General features: G+C 43.1%; 1 protein-coding gene across 1 annotated transcript in view; it reads left to right on the forward strand.

Annotated features, from left to right (window-relative positions):
* The first annotated feature begins 12,645 nt into the window (after nucleotides 1–12,645).
* The window catches only part of SENP6 (SUMO specific peptidase 6), a 121,451-nt gene continuing 116,850 nt past the window's right edge, over nucleotides 12,646–17,246 (forward strand). Inside the window, exon 1 of the mRNA XM_038760880.1 lies at nucleotides 12,646–12,750. Coding sequence (XP_038616808.1) covers nucleotides 12,646–12,750 — 105 coding nt within the window. The remainder of the gene's footprint in view (nucleotides 12,751–17,246) is intronic.

Consider the following 17,246-nt stretch of genomic DNA (forward strand, 5'->3'; position numbering starts at 1 on the left):
TATTCTATTCATATTCTATTCATTCCCACGGAGGGCTCACAGTTTTCACCCCCATCTTACAGATGAGGTTAAGTGACTTGCCCAAAGTCACACAGCTGACGAGGGGTGGAGCCGGGATTTGAACCCATGACCTTTTGCTCCAAAGCCCGGGCTCTTTCCACTGAGCCACGCTGCTTCTCAAATAAAGACTTAACTTCTCTGTGCCTCAGTTCCCTCGTCTGTAAAACGGGGATGAAGACTGTGAGCCCCCCGTGGAACAACCTGATCACCTGGTAACCTCCTCAGCGCTTAGAACAGTGCTTTGCACATAGTAAACGCTTAACAAATACCATCATTATTTTTAATATTATTATTATTATTACAGTGCTGTGTGCTCACCTCTTCCAGGAGGCCTTCCCAGACTGAGCCCCTTCCCTCCTCTCCCCCTCGTCCCCCTCTCCATCCCCCCCATCTTACCTCCTTCCCTTCCCCACAGCACCTGTATATATGTATATATGTTTTTACATATTTATTACTCTATTTATTTTACTTATACATATCTATTCTATTTATTTTATTTTGTTAGTATGTTTGGTTTTGTTCTCTGTCTCCCCCTTTTAGATTGTGAGCCCACTGTTGTACTTCCCAAGCGCTTAGTACAGTGCTCTGCACACAGTAAGCGCTCAATAAATACGATTGATTGATTGATTGATTGATTGCTCTTTCCACTAAGCCACGCTGCTTCTCTGGAAAGTACAGCGGAGAAGCAGTGTGGCCTAGTGGCTACAGCCCGGGTCTGGGAATCAGAAGGATCTGGGTTCTAATCCCGTCCCCACCAGTCACCTACTGTGTGAGCGAACTGGGGCGAGCCATTCGACTCTTCTGTGCCTCAGTTACCTCATCTGTAAAATAAGGATTAAGACTGTGAGCCCCACCCTAGCACTTAGAACAGTGCTTGGCACGGAGTAAGCGCTTAACAAATACCATTATTATTATTATTATTAATATTAAAGATATCAATCAATCAATCAATCGTATTTATTGAGTGCTTACTGTGTGCAGAGCACTGTACTAAGCGCTTGGGAAGTCCAAGTTGGCAACATATAGAGATGGTCCCTACCCAACAGTGGGCTCACAGTCTAGAAGGGGGAGACAGACAACAAAACAAAACACGTTAACAAAATAAAATAAATAGAATAGATATGCACAAGTAAAATAAATAAATAGGGTGATAAATATGTACAAACATATATACATAATAGTTGTAGTTTATAAATTTATAAGTTTATAGTTTATAAGTTTATAGTTGTAGTTTATAAATACATGTAGTTTATTTTCTTGTCTGGCTCCTCCTCTAAACTGTGAGTTTCTTGTGGGCTGGAATTATGTCTACTATCTCTGTTGTATTGTAAATAATAATAATAAATAATAATGGCATTTATTAAGCGCTCACTATGTGCAAAGCACTGTTCTAAGGGCAGGGGAGGTTACAAGGTGATCAGGTCGTCCCACGGGGGGCTTACAGTCTTCATCCCCATTTTACAGATGAGGACACTGAGGCCCAGAGAATCAATCAATCGTATTTATTGAGCGCTTACTATGTGCAGAGCACTGTACTAAGCGCTTGGGAAGTACAAGTTGGCAACATATAGAGACGGTCCCTATCCAACAGTGGGCTCACAGTCTAAAAGGGGGAGACGGAGAACAAAACCAAACATACTAACAAAATAAAATAAATAGAATAGATATGTACAAGTAAAATAGAGTAATAAATATGTGCAAACATATATACATAATAGTTGTAGTTTATAAATTTATAAGTTTATAGTTTATAAGTTTATAGTTGTAGTTTATAAATACATGTAGTTTATTTTCTTGTCTGGCTCCTCCTCTAAACTGTGAGTTTCTTGTGGGCTGGAATTATGTCTACTATCTCTGTTGTATTGTAAATAATAATAATAAATAATAATGGCATTTATTAAGTGCTCACTATGTGCAAAGCACTGTTCTAAGGGCAGGGGAGGTTACAAGGTGATCAGGTCGTCCCACGGGGGGCTTACAGTCTTCATCCCCATTTTACAGATGAGGACACTGAGGCCCAGAGAATCAATCAATCGTATTTATTGAGCGCTTACTATGTGCAGAGCACTGGACTAAGCGCTTGGGAAGTACAAGAGAAGTGAAGTGACTTGTCCAAAGTCACCCAGCTGACAATTGGCGGAGCCGCGATTTGAACCCATGACCTCTGACTCCAAAGCCCGGACTCTTTCCACTGAGCCCCGCTGCTTCGCTCCCAAACATTTAGTACAGTGCTCTGCACACAGTAGGCGCTCAATAAATATGATCGACTGATTGTTTGGGATCCGGAGGAGGTTTTTCTTCGGTATGTGGAAAAACTTGAGCACGTTTGAAGGCGGAGGGGGAGGCCATTAGAGAGTGAGGTTGAAGATAAAGTTAGGAAGGGAACGCTTGTTTTTAGATGGTGAGCAGAAAGTCGAAGCTCCACTACTTGTCGGCCGTGTGACCTTGGTTAAGTCACTTCACTTCTCTGGGCCTCAGTTCCCTCATCTGTAAAATGGGGATTGAGACCGTGAGCTCCACGTGGGACGGGGACGGCGTCCAACCCAATCAGCTCGTATCCACCCCGGTGCTTAGTACAGTAAGCGCTTAACAAAATACCACAATTTTCATTATTATGATTATTTGCAGGAAGCGCACAAAATTTCAAAACCCCACTCAACTGTCCATCTGCATGCCTCTTTAGCAGGAAGAGGAATAAAAGGTAGCGAAGACAAAGATGATGGAAGAAGATTCTTCACTTTATTTCACTGCAAAATGTTTTCCGGCAGGAGAAAACATAAAGCACGATTTCTTTTTAATGGTGTTAGTTAAGCGCTTATTACGTGTCAGGCACTGACTATGCTCTGGGGAAGATGCAAGTTAATCAGTTTGACCGCAATAGCGCTTAACAAATACCACAATTATCATTATTATGATTATTATTTGCAGGAACGCACAAAATTTCAAAAACCCACTCAACTGTCCATCTGCATGCCTCTTTAGCAGGAAGAGGAATGAAAGGTAGCGAAGACAAAGATGATGGAAGAACATTCTTCACTTTATTTCACTGCAAAATGTTTTCCGGCAGGAGAAAACATAAAGCATGATTACTTTTTTTTTAATGGTGTTAGTTAAGCGCTTATTACGCATCAGGCACTGACTATGCTCTGGGAAGATACAAGTTAATCAGTTTGACCGCAGTAGCGCTTAACAAATACCACAATTATCATTATTATTATTATGATTATTTGCAGGAAGCGCACAAAATTTCAAAAACCCACTAAACTGTCCATCTGCATGCCTCTTTAGCAGGAAGAGGAATAAAAGGAAGCGAAGACAAAGATGATGGAAGAACATTCTTCACTTTATTTCACTGCAAAATGTTTTCCGGCAGGAGAAAACATAAAGCACGATGACTTTTTTTTTTAATGGTGTTAGTTAAGCGCTTATTACGTGTCAGGCACTGACTACGCTCTGGGGAAGATACAAGTTAATCAGTTTGACCGCAGTAGCGCTTAACAAATACCACAATTATCATTATTATGATTATTATTTGCAGGAAGCGCACAAAATTTCAAAAACCCACTCAACTGTCCATCTGCATGCCTCTTTAGCAGGAAGAGGAATGAAAGGTAGCGAAGACAAAGATGATGGAAGAACAGTCTTCACTTTATTTCACTGCAAAATGTTTTCCGGCAGGAGAAAACATAAAGCACGATGACTTTTTTTTTTAATGGTGTTAGTTAAGCGCTTATTACATGTCAGGCACTGACTACACTCTGGGGAAGATACAAGTTAATCAGTTTGACCGCAGTAGCGCTTAACAAATACCACAATTATCATTATTATGATTATTATTTGCAGGAAGCGCACAAAATTTCAAAAACCCACTCAACTGTCCATCTGCATGCCTCTTTAGCAGGAAGAGGAATAAAAGGTAGCGAAGACAAAGATGATGGAAGAAGATTCTTCACTTTATTTCACTGCAAAATGTTTTCCGGCAGGAGAAAACATAAAGCACGATTACTTTCTTTTTTTAATGGTGTTAGTTAAGCGCTTATTACGTGTCAGGCACTGACTACGCTCTGGGGAAGATACAAGTTAATCAGTGTGACCGCAGTTTGTGAGGCTCACAATCAATCAATCAATCGTACACATTTATTGAGCGCTTACTGTGTGCAGAGCGCTGTACTAAGCGCTTGGGAAGTACCAGTTGGCAACATATAGAGACAGTCCCTACCCACAGTCTTCAGATGAGGTAACTGAGGCACAGAGAGGTTAAGTGATGGGCCCAAGGCCTCACAGCAGACAAGCGGCAGAGTTGGAATTAGAACCCACGTCCTTCTGACGCTGACGGTATAATTACTAAATTACTAATAATTACTAATTTACTAAATTACTAAATTTACTAAATTACTAATAATTACTAATTATTAAAACCCAGAAAAGAAGCATTGTGGGCTGACAAATTCTCCCCAACTTAATTCTCTCTCATGTCCATTTTCAAAATATAAAAATCCATTTCTCCCCCCTTTTTATTTTCCCTTCCCGAGCAGCTTGGCTCAGGGACAGGAGCCCGGGCTCGGGAGTCGGAGGCCATGGGTTCTAATCCCGGCTCTGCCACTTGTCAGCTGGGTGACTCTGGGCCAGTCACTTCACTTCTCTGGGCCTCAGTTATCTCATCTGTGAAATGGGGATGAAGGCTGGGAGCCCCCCGTGGGACAACCTGATCACCTTGTCACCTCCCCAGCGCTTAGAAGAATGCCTTGCACATAGTAAGCACTTAGTAAACGCCATCATTATTATTATTATTGTTATTCTCTGTGCCTCAGTTATCTCAACTGTAAAATGGGGATGAAGGCTGGGAGCCCCCCGTGGGACCACCTGATCACCTTGTCACCTCCCCAGCAGTTAGAACAGTGCTTTGCACATAGTAAGCACTTAATAAATGCCATTATTATTATTATTATTATTATTATTATTATTATTATTATTATTATTATTATTCTCTGTGCCTCAGTTATCTCATCTGTAAAATGGGGATGAGGACTCTCAGCCCCCCGTGGGACATCCTGATCACCTTGTCACCTCCCCAGCGCTTAGAACAGTGCATTGCACATAGTAAGCGTTTAATAAATGCCATCATTATTATTATTCTCTGTGCCTCAGTTATCTCACCTGTAAAATGGGGATGAAGGCTGGAGCCCCCCGTGGGACAACCTGATCACCTTGTCACCTCCCCAGCGCTTAGAACAGTGATTTGCACATAGTAAGCGCTTTAATAAATGCCATTATTATTATTATTATTCTCTGTGCCTCAGTTATCTCATCTGTAAAATGGGGATGAGGACTCTGAGCCCCACGTAGGACAACTTGATCACCTTGTAACCTCCCCACCAATAAGAACAGTGCTTGGCACATAGTAAGCGCTTAATAAATGCCATCATTATTATTATTATCATTCTCTGTGCCTCGGTTAGCTCATCTGTAAAATGGGGATGAGGACTCTGAGCCCCACGTGGGACAACCTGATCACCTTGTCACCTCCCCAGTGCTTAGAACAGTGCTTTGCACATAGTAAGCGCTTAGTAAATGCCATTATTATTATTATTATTATTATTCTCTGTGCCTCGGTTATCTCATCTGCAAAATGGGGATGAGGACTCTGATCTGGTCTGATCTGACCGTCTCCAATTTTAATTGATGTAACCGAGACCCAACCGTGAATAGCAACTAAGAGAGAAAAAGTTTTTGTCTCTGGGTTTTACTGAATTTGCTGAGTTATTAGCAAATCAATCAATCAGTAGTATTTATTGAGCACTCACTGTGTGCAGAGCACTGTACCGTTTGGGAGAGTACAGTACAAAAGAGTTGGTAGTTATGTTCCCCACCTGCCAGGAACATAATTAGCAAATTATTCTTCTACACGATTTTGATTTAGTGATGACCACTGAAATTAAGCGCAACAAACCCCATTCTCAACACAGAAAAGCACATTTCCATTCTCTCTCAGACCAACAGCGAGCTAAATGGGATGTCTGTTATTCCCGCAATATGGTTGGAAATGGCCGGAATTGTTCAAATTGTCGGTTTCTTGGTAACTGACGGGGATTAAACTCGGATGTACAGATCGTTAGAACTTCTTCTCAATTCTGACAATGGTTTGTCTGAAGATGATGACTTAAAGTCGCTTTTTTGAGCTCTCTTTCGTTAGCGTTCCCTGTTCCGGAGACATTTTTCCATGGTTGAACAAAAGATTGATCCTAATGTTCCCGCTGCTTGATGTGAAAGAAAGCTCTCAAACCCTTCTAAATATAGAACTTCAAGAGTTCATTTAAGTTATCGCACGTCACATCCAGCCCAATCTCAAAGTGTGAAGATGAAAAGACCGCCTATAATTTACGGCTCCTCAAAGTCGTTTTGGGGTAAGACTAAGGCCCTGCATATGATCGTTGGGTTGACATAAAGTCAGGAATGGAAAGAGATTTTAAGGTTTTCACTGGCGAAATGTCTTCTGACTTTAGGCCACTTTCAGGCTTCAGATACGTCCTATTTAAATTCAAACTTGGAACAACAATAATAATAATAATAATAATAATAATGGCAGTGGTACTTGTTAAGTTTTTACTCTGTGCCAAGCACTTTAGTAAACACTGGGGTAGAAACGAGATAATCAGGTCGGACACAGTCCCTGTCCCACATGGGGCTCACAGCCTAACTCAAGGCAAGTAGGATTTTATCCTTATTTTACGGGTGAGGAAACTGTGGCACAGAGAAGTTAAATGACTCGCTTAAGGTCACACAACTGACAAATGGCGGAGCCGAGATCAAAACCCAGGTCCTCTGACTCTTCTAAGCCCACGCTCTCTCATGAACGAAAGTTTCCCGGTCTCCTAAAAATCACTTCACCGTAGCCACTTCACAGAGGACTAAAATAAGATAAATGTGGGATTGTGTCTACCAACTTGATTGTACTGTACGCTCCCAAACGCTTACTACAGTGCTCTGCACACTGGAAGTGCTCTTTCATTCAATGTATCACTAATCGTGTCGGTCCCACCTTCACAACATTGCTAAAATCTGCCCTTTCCTCTCCATCCAAACTGCTACCACTGTAATACAGTCACTCATCCTATCCCGCCTAAATTACTGCATCAGCCTCCTTGCTGACCTCCCAGCCTCCTGACTCTCCCGACTCCAGTCCATACTTCACTGCTGCCCGGATCGTTTTCCTACAAAAATGTTCAGGACAAACGTTTGTAGAACGTTTCCTACAAAAACGTTCAGGACAAATCCCCCCCCTCCTCAAAAAACTCCAGTGGTCGCCTGTCCACCTCCGCATCAGACAGAAATTCCTCCACATTGGCTATAAAGCAGTCCACCATCTTGCCCCCTCCTACCTCACCTTGCTTCTCTCCTTCTACAATCAATCAATCAATCATATTTATTGAGTGCTTACTGTGTGCAGGGCACTGTACTAAGCGCTTGGGAAGTACAAGTTGGCAACATATAGATTCAGCGCGCGTCATTCACTCCTCAATCTCGCCCGTCTCGCTGCCGACCCCCGGCCCAAGCCCTGCCTCTGGCCTGGAATGCCTTCCCTCTAATCCGACGGGCAATTATCCTCAACCTTTCGAAGCCTTATTGACGACCCATCTCCTCCAAGAAGCCTTCCCAGACTAAACTCCACTTTTCCTCATCTCCCACTCCCTTCCTGCTCTTCCCCCCTCCCAGCCTTCCAGCACTTACGTACATATCTGTAATTGTATTTATTTATATTGCCGTCTGTCTTCCTCACTCCAGACTGTCAGCCCGTTGTGGGTGGGGAATGTGACTATTTATTGTTGTATTGTACAGTGCTCTGCACACAGTAAGCGCTCAGTAAATACAATTGACGATCCCTTTACTAGACCTGTCTGGAAGTTCAATGCACGCCAATGGATGACACCCAAGGAAGAAACCATAACCAGGAGCATCATCTGGCCAGATACAATTGCTAAAGTTTGAAATAATAGCTCTTTCCCAATAACATGTACCAATTATTCTTAGTTCATTTCATGTTACTCTTAAAAATTATTCGTAACAATTTAGCAGATATTTCCAATTATTCTCCTTCTGTTGCTTTCCAAATCCTTAAGTGCTTAGTAGAGTGCTCTGCACACAGTAAGCGCTCAATAAATACGATTGATTGATTGATTGATTGATCCTTGGGATATGATGCCGAAACCTTAAAAGGATACAATTGCAAAGGCAAAAATAAAATAAGCATCCAGATCTCTTACATGTGATCAAAGACAGCATTCAGATCTTGCATTTGCTTTAGCCCTGAACACGGTGGAAATCTTACGTTATTAAAGAAACATATCAGATGCTGTCAAGCAGAACCTTAAATACGGAATATTTTAATTTTAGGCACATAAGCCTCAGAAGCTCAAAAAAATGCCATACACTTCCATCACCCAGTAGAAATCTTATATTATTAAAGAAATGTATCAGGTGCGGTCAAACAGAACCTTAAATACGGAATATTTTTATTTTAGGTACGTAAGCCTCAGAAGCTCAAAAAAATGCGATATATTTCCATCACCCCTTTAGGGCTGGTTTTTTGTAGTTTGATTTCTTCTTTTCCAACCTTTGGTCGCTCAGTATTTAATACAATAGCTCCCTCTCATGGAAAAGTAAATCCAGATGCCGTTACCAAACAAAAAATTAAAAATCTTTAAATTTCTATATTTAATCAATCGATCGGTCGCATTTACTGAGGGGTTTCTGCGTGCACTGAGGTCCTGGAAGAGTGCAATATGACAGATACGTTACATGCCCGCAGTGAGTTTACCAAATCATTCATTCATTCATTCATTCGTATTTATTGAGCGCTTACTGAGTGGACTGAGCGCTTGGGAAGCAGAAGTCGGCAACATATAGAGACGGGCCCTACCCGACAGCGGGCTCACGGCCTAGAAGGGGGCGACGGACGACAAAACAAAACATGTGGACGGGTGTCAAGTCGTCAGAAGAAATAGAATTAAAGCGCATCATGAACAAAAGAAATAGAATAGTAGATATGGACAAGTAAAATAAATAGAGTATATATACAGGTGCTGTGGGGAAGGGAAGGAGGTAGGGCGGGGGGAAGGATGGGGAGGAGGAGAGGAAAAAGGGGGCTCAGTCTGGGAAGGCCTCTTGGAGGAGGTGAGCTCTCAATAGGGCTCCTCCCTCCTCTTATCCGACAGGCAACCATCCTCCCCAGCTTCATAGCCTTATTGAAGGCCCATCTCCTCCAAGAAGCCTTCCCAGACTAAGCCCCACTTTTCCTCATCTCCCATTCCCTTTACTCCTCCCCTCTCCCAGCTCCACGACACTTATGTATCTATCTGCCTTTTTAAAAATTTATATTGATGTCTGGTCTCCCCCACTCTCGACTGTGAGCTTGCTGTGAGCAGGGAATGTCTCTGTTTATTGTTTCATTATAGTCTCCCAAGCGCTTAGTACAGTGCTCTGCGCCCAGTAACCGCTCAATACGTACGATGGAAGGAATGAATAGATGAGTGGTTTCCTTTCAGCTCTGCTGCTTCCCCACAGTTTTCCTTCACCTCCCAAAGGAGACGGAAGAGCTTGCAGATCTGAACTGCTATGGATCCTCTTGAGTGGGGAGTAGGCCTACCAACTCTGTTGCAGCGAAGTCTCCCGCACGCTTAGCGCAGTGTTCTGCACACACACTAAGCACTCGACAGATCCCGTTCGTCGACCGATTAAGTGCTCTGCACGCAGTAAGCGCTCAGTAAATGCGACTGAATGATTAGGGCCACTGTCTTAGTTCTCCGCCCCACTTCCGTAGAGTAGGAAAGTTTCTCTTTGGCCCCTGCAGATCACTTTTTGAAGCGATAGATGTGACCCAAGGTCCCAATTTCGACTTTAGAGTTACCTCACCACTCGCTCAGAGGAAATCCTCACGTGGTAAAGTTACCTGACAGCACAACTCGGGTGCCCAGAGAAGCTGATTCCTGCCGGCTAAACGTTTCAATTGGAATCATCATCATCGTCATCGCTGATGGCATTTATTAAGAGCTTACCGTGTGTGGACTACTGTACTAAGCGTTTGGGAAAGAACAGTTCAGCAGAGTTGGTAGACGCATTCCCTACCCACAACAAACAATCATAATAATAATCAATCAATCAATCAATCGTATTTATTGAGTGCTTACTGTGTGCAGAGCACTGTACTAAACGCTTGGGAAGTACAAGCTGGCAACATATAGAGACAGTCCCTACCCAACAGTGGGCTCACAGTCTAGAAGGGGGAGACAGAGAACAAAACCAAACATACTAACAAAATAAAATAAATAGAATAGATAGGTACAAGTAAAATAAATAAATAGAGTAATAAATATGTACAAACATATATACATATATACAGGTGCTGAGGGGAAGGGAAGGAGGTAAGATGGGGGGGATGGAGAAGGGGATGAGGGGGAGAGGAAGGAAGGAAATACCATCAACAATAATGATGTTGATGGTATTTGTTATTATGGTATTCCGTGTGCCAAGAGCTGTTCTAAATAGTGGGGTAGAGACAGGTTCGTTCATTCGTTCAATCGTATTTATTGAGCGCTTACCGTGTGCAGAGCACTGTATTAAGCGCTTGGGAAGTCCAAGTTGGCAACATCTAGAGACGGTCCCTACCCAACGACGGGCTCACGGTCTAGAAGGGGGAGACGGACGACAAAACATGTGGACGGGTGTCAAGTGGTCAGAAAAAATAGAAATAAAGCGAAAGCTAAAAGCTAAATGCCCTCCGGGAGCTTAGACGACGCGGAAGTTTTAAAGCGGCAGTCGCGGGGGGATATGAGAGATGATTCGGTGAAGGCCTTCGGGAGAAGATGTGATTTTCAGAGGGCTTTGGAAATGGGGAGAGCAGCGGTCTCCTGGATGTCAAAGGGAAGATGGTGCCGGCTAAAGGAAGGATGCGGGCCCCTGGAGAGCCTCAAACGAAGCACAGTGAGTAAGTCGGATTGAATGGGATCGAAGAATCCGAACCAGGTTGAAGTTGGGGGGAGAAACGTGGATAAGAAATGGGGAGGGGGTTGATTGCGGCCTTTAAAGCCAATGGTCAGGAATTCCTGCTTAATAATAATAATAATGATGGAATTTATTAAGCGCTTACTATGTGCAAGCACTGTTCTTAATGCCTGGGGGAGTGGGTTACCACGTGAGGCTTTGGAGGGGCGAGGAGTCGTGCGCAGAACAACATTTTAGAAAGATAATCCAGGCTGCTGAGGGAAATGTGGACTGGAAAGGGGAGAGACAGGAGGCGGGAAGTTCAGCGAGCCCGCTGATGCAGGGGGCGAGTAGACATAGAACAGTGCTTTGCACATAGTAAGTGCTTAACAAATGCCATTATTATTATTATAAGTTTCTGGACAGGTGTGGTGGCACTTTGAATAGGGAGGAAGGGCAAGATTCCAAGGAAAGGAACAAAAATGGAACATTTTATTTCCTCCTCCAAAATCGGGGTGAGGTAATTACGTGACGGGCAATTATGTCAGTAAATCCATTACCTAAAGTGCTCTGTCAACTAAAAGGCGTTTTCTGTGGAAATTCAGTTCTACAGAGCCCTTCGGTAACGTCTGAAGAGTTTATGTCAAATGATCCCCCAAATAAAAATACGTTTCTCTTCGCACATGACTTGAACATCACGTTTCTATCTGTTCTTTATTCATAGCTCTACGTTTACTCAGCTCCATGAAATCACTGTTGTATTTGCTGAAGAGCACGTTGCAAAATCTACCGCTCTGTAGCCAAATAAAAGATCTCCAACCTAACGCAGATTCAGTGGCGAGAGGTTGAAGGTTGCCATGGGAGCCTTCCTTCCAAATTGTCTGGCTTTTGTGGGTCTAAAGCCCCGAAGCATCATTTTGCATTAATTATTCTCCTGGGCATAATGCGTACTGATTGGCCTGGCTGCTTTTTGCTTATGGCTGACAAGACGACAGATAATGATTTCCCAACGATTACCGCTGATTTTTGTTTTTATTTTGGGCATTTTCCCTTGTCTTTCATTCTGTTTAATGTTTTACTGTTGGCGCCGGGAACTGTACTAAGCGCCGGGGTGGGTACAAGCAAATCGGGGTGGACACAGCCCCCGTCCCACGTGGGGCTCGCAGTCTCCAACCCCATTTTACGGATGAGGTCACTGAGGCACAGAAAGTGAAGTGACTCGTCCAGGGTCACGCACCAGACGAGTGGCAGAGCCGGGATTAGAACCCATGACCTTCTAACTCGCAGGCCTGGGCTGTAGCCACTCCGCCGTGCCGCTTCTCACTTCTATATTCTTTCCCAGAGCTTATTAGGGTGCTTTGCACATTTTAAGTGCTTAATAAATACAACTACTACAATGCGTATTACAGTGCTTTGCACATTTTAAGCGCTTAGGAAACGCAAGTACGACTGTCGAGTCTAATAAAATAAATCAAGTCGCAGCAACGTAGCAAAAGGGGCATATTAAATACAGATCTGTATGGACGGGGACAGCGATAGCGTGTCACCCTAAAAGCGGGTTCAACCTCATCCCTGAAAGGTGGGAGAGGCACCTATTTATAGTCCGCGATGCACCTGCTGTTCCTTTACACCAACAACAAAATCCAATTAAGTGTGGCTCCAGTTTTCCTCACGGACGACGGGATCTGGATGAAAACGGATGACGGGGGAAGCGTAATTCGGGAAAACTGGGTAGATTAATGCAAAACAGAAACTGAAGGCAAGGTGGAGGAAGGCTGGCTAAGAGTTGGTGTCCAAGCTACTAAAACCAAAATTTTATGTTGTCATAATGTGCTAGCATGGGACAAATTGCCTTGGGCCTAAAACAAACCTTTATGTGTTACAGCAACCGGCGGTATTTATCGAGCGCTGACTGCATGCCGAGCACTGTACTGAACGCTTTGGAGAGTAGGCCCCAACAGAATTGATAGACGCAGTCCCCGCCTGCTACAGGTTTACGGTCTAGAGAGGGAGACTGATATTAATATAAATAAATAGTTTACAGATATGTTCGTTGAGTGTTAATGGGGCTGAGTACCAAATGCCCAAAGGGCATAGATTCATTCAAATAATAATAAAGATGGCATTTGTTAAGCACTTACTATGTACAGTGCTCTGCACATAGTAAGCGCTCAATAAATACGATTGATTGATATGTGCAAAGCACTGTACTAAGCGCTGGGGAGGATCTAAGGTGATCAGGTTGTCCCCCGTGGGGCTCACAATCTTAATCCCCATTTTACAGACGAGGGAACTGAGGCTCAGAGAAGTTAAGTGACTTGCCCGAGGTTACACAGCAGACTTGCGGCGGAGCCGGGATTCGAACGCATGACCTCTGACTCCAAAGCCGGGCTCTTTCCACTGAGCCACGCCGCTTCTCATAGATCTAAGTGGATGTTATCTATTTATTTAATCTATATTAATTAATTGATTCATTCGATTGCATTTCTTGAGCGCTTACCGTGTGCAGAGCACTTGGGAAGTACAAATCGGGAACATATAGAGACGGTTCCTACCCGACTGCGGGCTATATAGCTGTATATAGCTGTAATTTGTTTATTTATGTATTTATTCGTATTAATGTCTGTCTCCCCCTCTAGACTGTGAGCTCGCTGTGGGCCGGAATGTGTCTGTTGTTATATTGTACAGTGCTTTGCACGCAGTAAGCGCTCAATAAATGCGATTGACGTTCCCTGGCACCTTTTCCCTGGAGTATATCGTAGTGTAATAGCTGGCTGTGGGCAGGTTACCTTTCCACCGACTCCGATGTACTCTCCCAAACGCTTAGTACAGTGCTCTGTACCTAGGAAGCGTTCGACAAATACCATTTATTGATCGACTGATTCCCTTAGTCAGAATTCATTAAAAATTAAATAACATTTTAGCCAGCTCTGCCATAATGCGTGTTTTGACAACGTTTGTCTAGACGTGTCAATTGATCAATCGTATTTATTGAGCACTTACTGTGTGCAGAGCGCTGTACTAAGCGCTTGGGAAGTACAAGTTCGCAACACACAGAGACGGTCCCTACCCAACCGTGGGCTCACAGTCTAGAAGGGGGAGACAGAGAACAAAACAAAACATATTAACAAAAGAAAATAAATAGAATAGATATGTACAAGTAAAATAAACAGAGTAATAAATAGAGTAATTGTTCCCCACTGTCCCTCACAAATCCCTAAAATTAAAATTATTTTGATTACAGTGGTAGATTAATAAGCAGGGTATTGCACAAACTCATTAAGGAATAGAGGCAGTCCTTGACTTAAGACATTTATTATTTATTATTATTTATGGCATTTGTTAAGCACTTGGTACCAGGCAGCACGTACTTGGTGTCGGTTTGAAGCGGCATTGCTTAGTGGGAAGAGCACAGGCCTAGGAGTTAGAAGGTCCTGGGTTCTAATCCCGCTCTGCCATGAGCCTGCTGTGTGACCTTGGTCGAGTCACTTCACTTTTTTGGGGGGCATTTTTTAAGCGCTTACTATGTGCAAAGCACTGTTCTAAGCGCTGGGATACAGGATGACCCAGTTGTCCCATGTGGGGCTCACAGTCTTCATCCCCATTTTCCAGATGAGGTAACTGAGGCCCAGAGAAGTTAAGTGACCTGCCCAAGATCACACGGCAGACGTGCGGCGGAGTCGGGATTCGAACCTATGACCTCTGACTCCAAAGCCCGGGCTCTTTCCACTGAGCCACGCTGCTTCTCTGGGCCTCAGTTCCCTCATCTGTAAAACGGGGATTAAGACTGTGGGCCCCATGTGGGACAGGGACTGAATCCAACCTGATTATTTTATATCTACCCCAGTGCTTAGTAGAGGATCGGGCACATAAAAAAAGAAAAAATACCATTAAAAAAATGGTGGGGAGGGCTTATTCTACTTCTATATTCTATTATTATTATTATACTATTTTTTCCCCTTCTAGACTGTGAGCCCACTGTTGGGTAGGGCCCATCTCCATATGTTGCCAAATTGTCCTTCCCAAGCGCTTAGTACAGTGCTCTGCACACAGTAAGTGCTCAATAAATACGACTGACTGAATGAATGTTTATTATTTTACTTCTATTATTCTATTATCATTATTATTATTATACTATTATTTCCCCCTTCTAGACCGTGAGCCCACTGTTGGGTAGGGACTGTCTCTATATGTTGCCAAATTGTCCTTCCCAAGCGCTTAGTACAGTGCTCTGCACACAGTAAGTGCTCAATAAATACGATTGAATGAATGAATGAATGTTTATTATTCTACTTCTATTATTCTATTATCATTATTATTATTATACTATTATTTCCCCCTTCTAGACCGTGAGCCCACTGTTGGGTAGGGACTGTCTCTATATGTTGCCAAATTGTCCTTCCCAAGCGCTTAGTACAGTGCTCTGCACACAGTAAGTGCTCAATAAATACGACTGAATGAATGAATGAATGTTTATTATTCTACTTCTATTATTCTATTATCATTATTATTATTATTATACTATTATTTCCCCCTTCTAGACTGTGAGCCCACTGTTGGGTAGGGACTGTCTCTCTATGTTGCCAAATTGTCCTTCCCAAGCGCTTAGTACAGTGCTCTGCACACAGTAAGTGCTCAATGAATGCGATTGAATGAATGAATGAATGTTTATTATTCTACTTCTATTATTCTATTATTATTATTATTATTATCATACTATTATTTCCCCCTTCTAGACTGTGAGCCCACTGTTGGGTAGGGACTGTCTCTATATGTTGCCAAATTGTCCTTCCCAAGCGCTTAGTACAGGGCTCTGCACATAGTAAGTGCTCAATAAATGCGATTGAATGAATGAATGAATGTTTATTATTCTACTTCTATTATTCTATTATCATTATTATTATTATACTATTATTTCCCCCTTCTAGACTGTGAGCCCGCTGTTGGGTAGGGACTGTCTCTATATGTTGCCAGCTTGTACTTCCCAAGCGCTCAGTACAGTGCTCTGCACACAGTAAGCGCTCAATAAATACGATTGATTGATTGATTGATTACTATGTGTTGCCAGCTTGTACTTCCCAAGCGCTTAGTACAGTGCCCTGCACACAGTAAGCGCTCAATAAATACGATTGATTGATTGATTGATTGATTACTATATGTTGCCAGCTTGTACTTCCCAAGCGCTCAGTACAGTGCTCTGCACACAGTAAGTGCTCAATAAATACGATTGATTGATTGATTACTATGTGTTGCCAGCTTGTACTTCCCAAGCGCTTAGTACAGTGCCCTGCACACAGTAAGCGCTCAATAAATACGATTGATTGATTGATTGATTGATTACTATATGTTGCCAGCTTGTACTTCCCAAGCGCTCAGTCCAGTGCTCTGCACACAGTAAGCGCTCAATAAATACGATTGATTGATTGATTGATTACTATATGTTGCCAGCTTGGACTTCCCAAGCGCTCAGTACAGTGCTCTGCACACAGTAAGCGCTCAATAAATACGATTGATTGATTGATTGATTACTATATGTTGCCAGCTTGTACTTCCCAAGCGCTCAGTCCAGTGCTCTGCACACAGTAAGCGCTCAATAAATACGATTGATTGATTGATTGATTACTATATGTTGCCAGCTTGTACTTCCCAAGCGCTCAGTCCAGTGCTCTGCACACAGTAAGCGCTCAATAAATACGATTGATTGATTGATTGATTGCTTCTCATGGAATAGAATAGTAATCAGAGTGGCTCAGTGGAAAGAGCCCGGGCTTTGGAGTCCGAGGTCATGGGTTCAAATCCCGGCGCCGCCACCCGTCAGCTGGGTGACTTTGGGCAAGTCACTTCACTTCTCTGGGCCTCATCTGGAAAATGAGGATTAAGACTGTGAGCCTCACGAGGGACAACCTGGTCGCCTTGTAACCTCCCCAGCGCTTAGGACAGTGCTCTGCACATAGGAAGCGCTTAATAAATGCCCTTATTATTATTATTTATTTTATTAGCGATGTGCATTTATCTCCAATTCTCTTTATTTATATTGATGCTATTGAGGCCTGTCTACTTATTTTATTTTGATGTCTGTCTCCCCCCTTCTAGACTGTGAGCCCGTTGTTGGGGAGGGATTATCTCTATTTGTTGCTGAAATACAGTTCCCTTATCTGGGACCAACTGATCACCTTGTCACCTCCCCAGCGCTTAGAACAGTGCTTGGC

The sequence above is a fragment of the Tachyglossus aculeatus genome, chromosome 19, assembly GCF_015852505.1.
Source record: "Tachyglossus aculeatus isolate mTacAcu1 chromosome 19, mTacAcu1.pri, whole genome shotgun sequence".
In the NCBI taxonomy this organism is placed as follows: domain Eukaryota; kingdom Metazoa; phylum Chordata; class Mammalia; order Monotremata; family Tachyglossidae; genus Tachyglossus; species Tachyglossus aculeatus.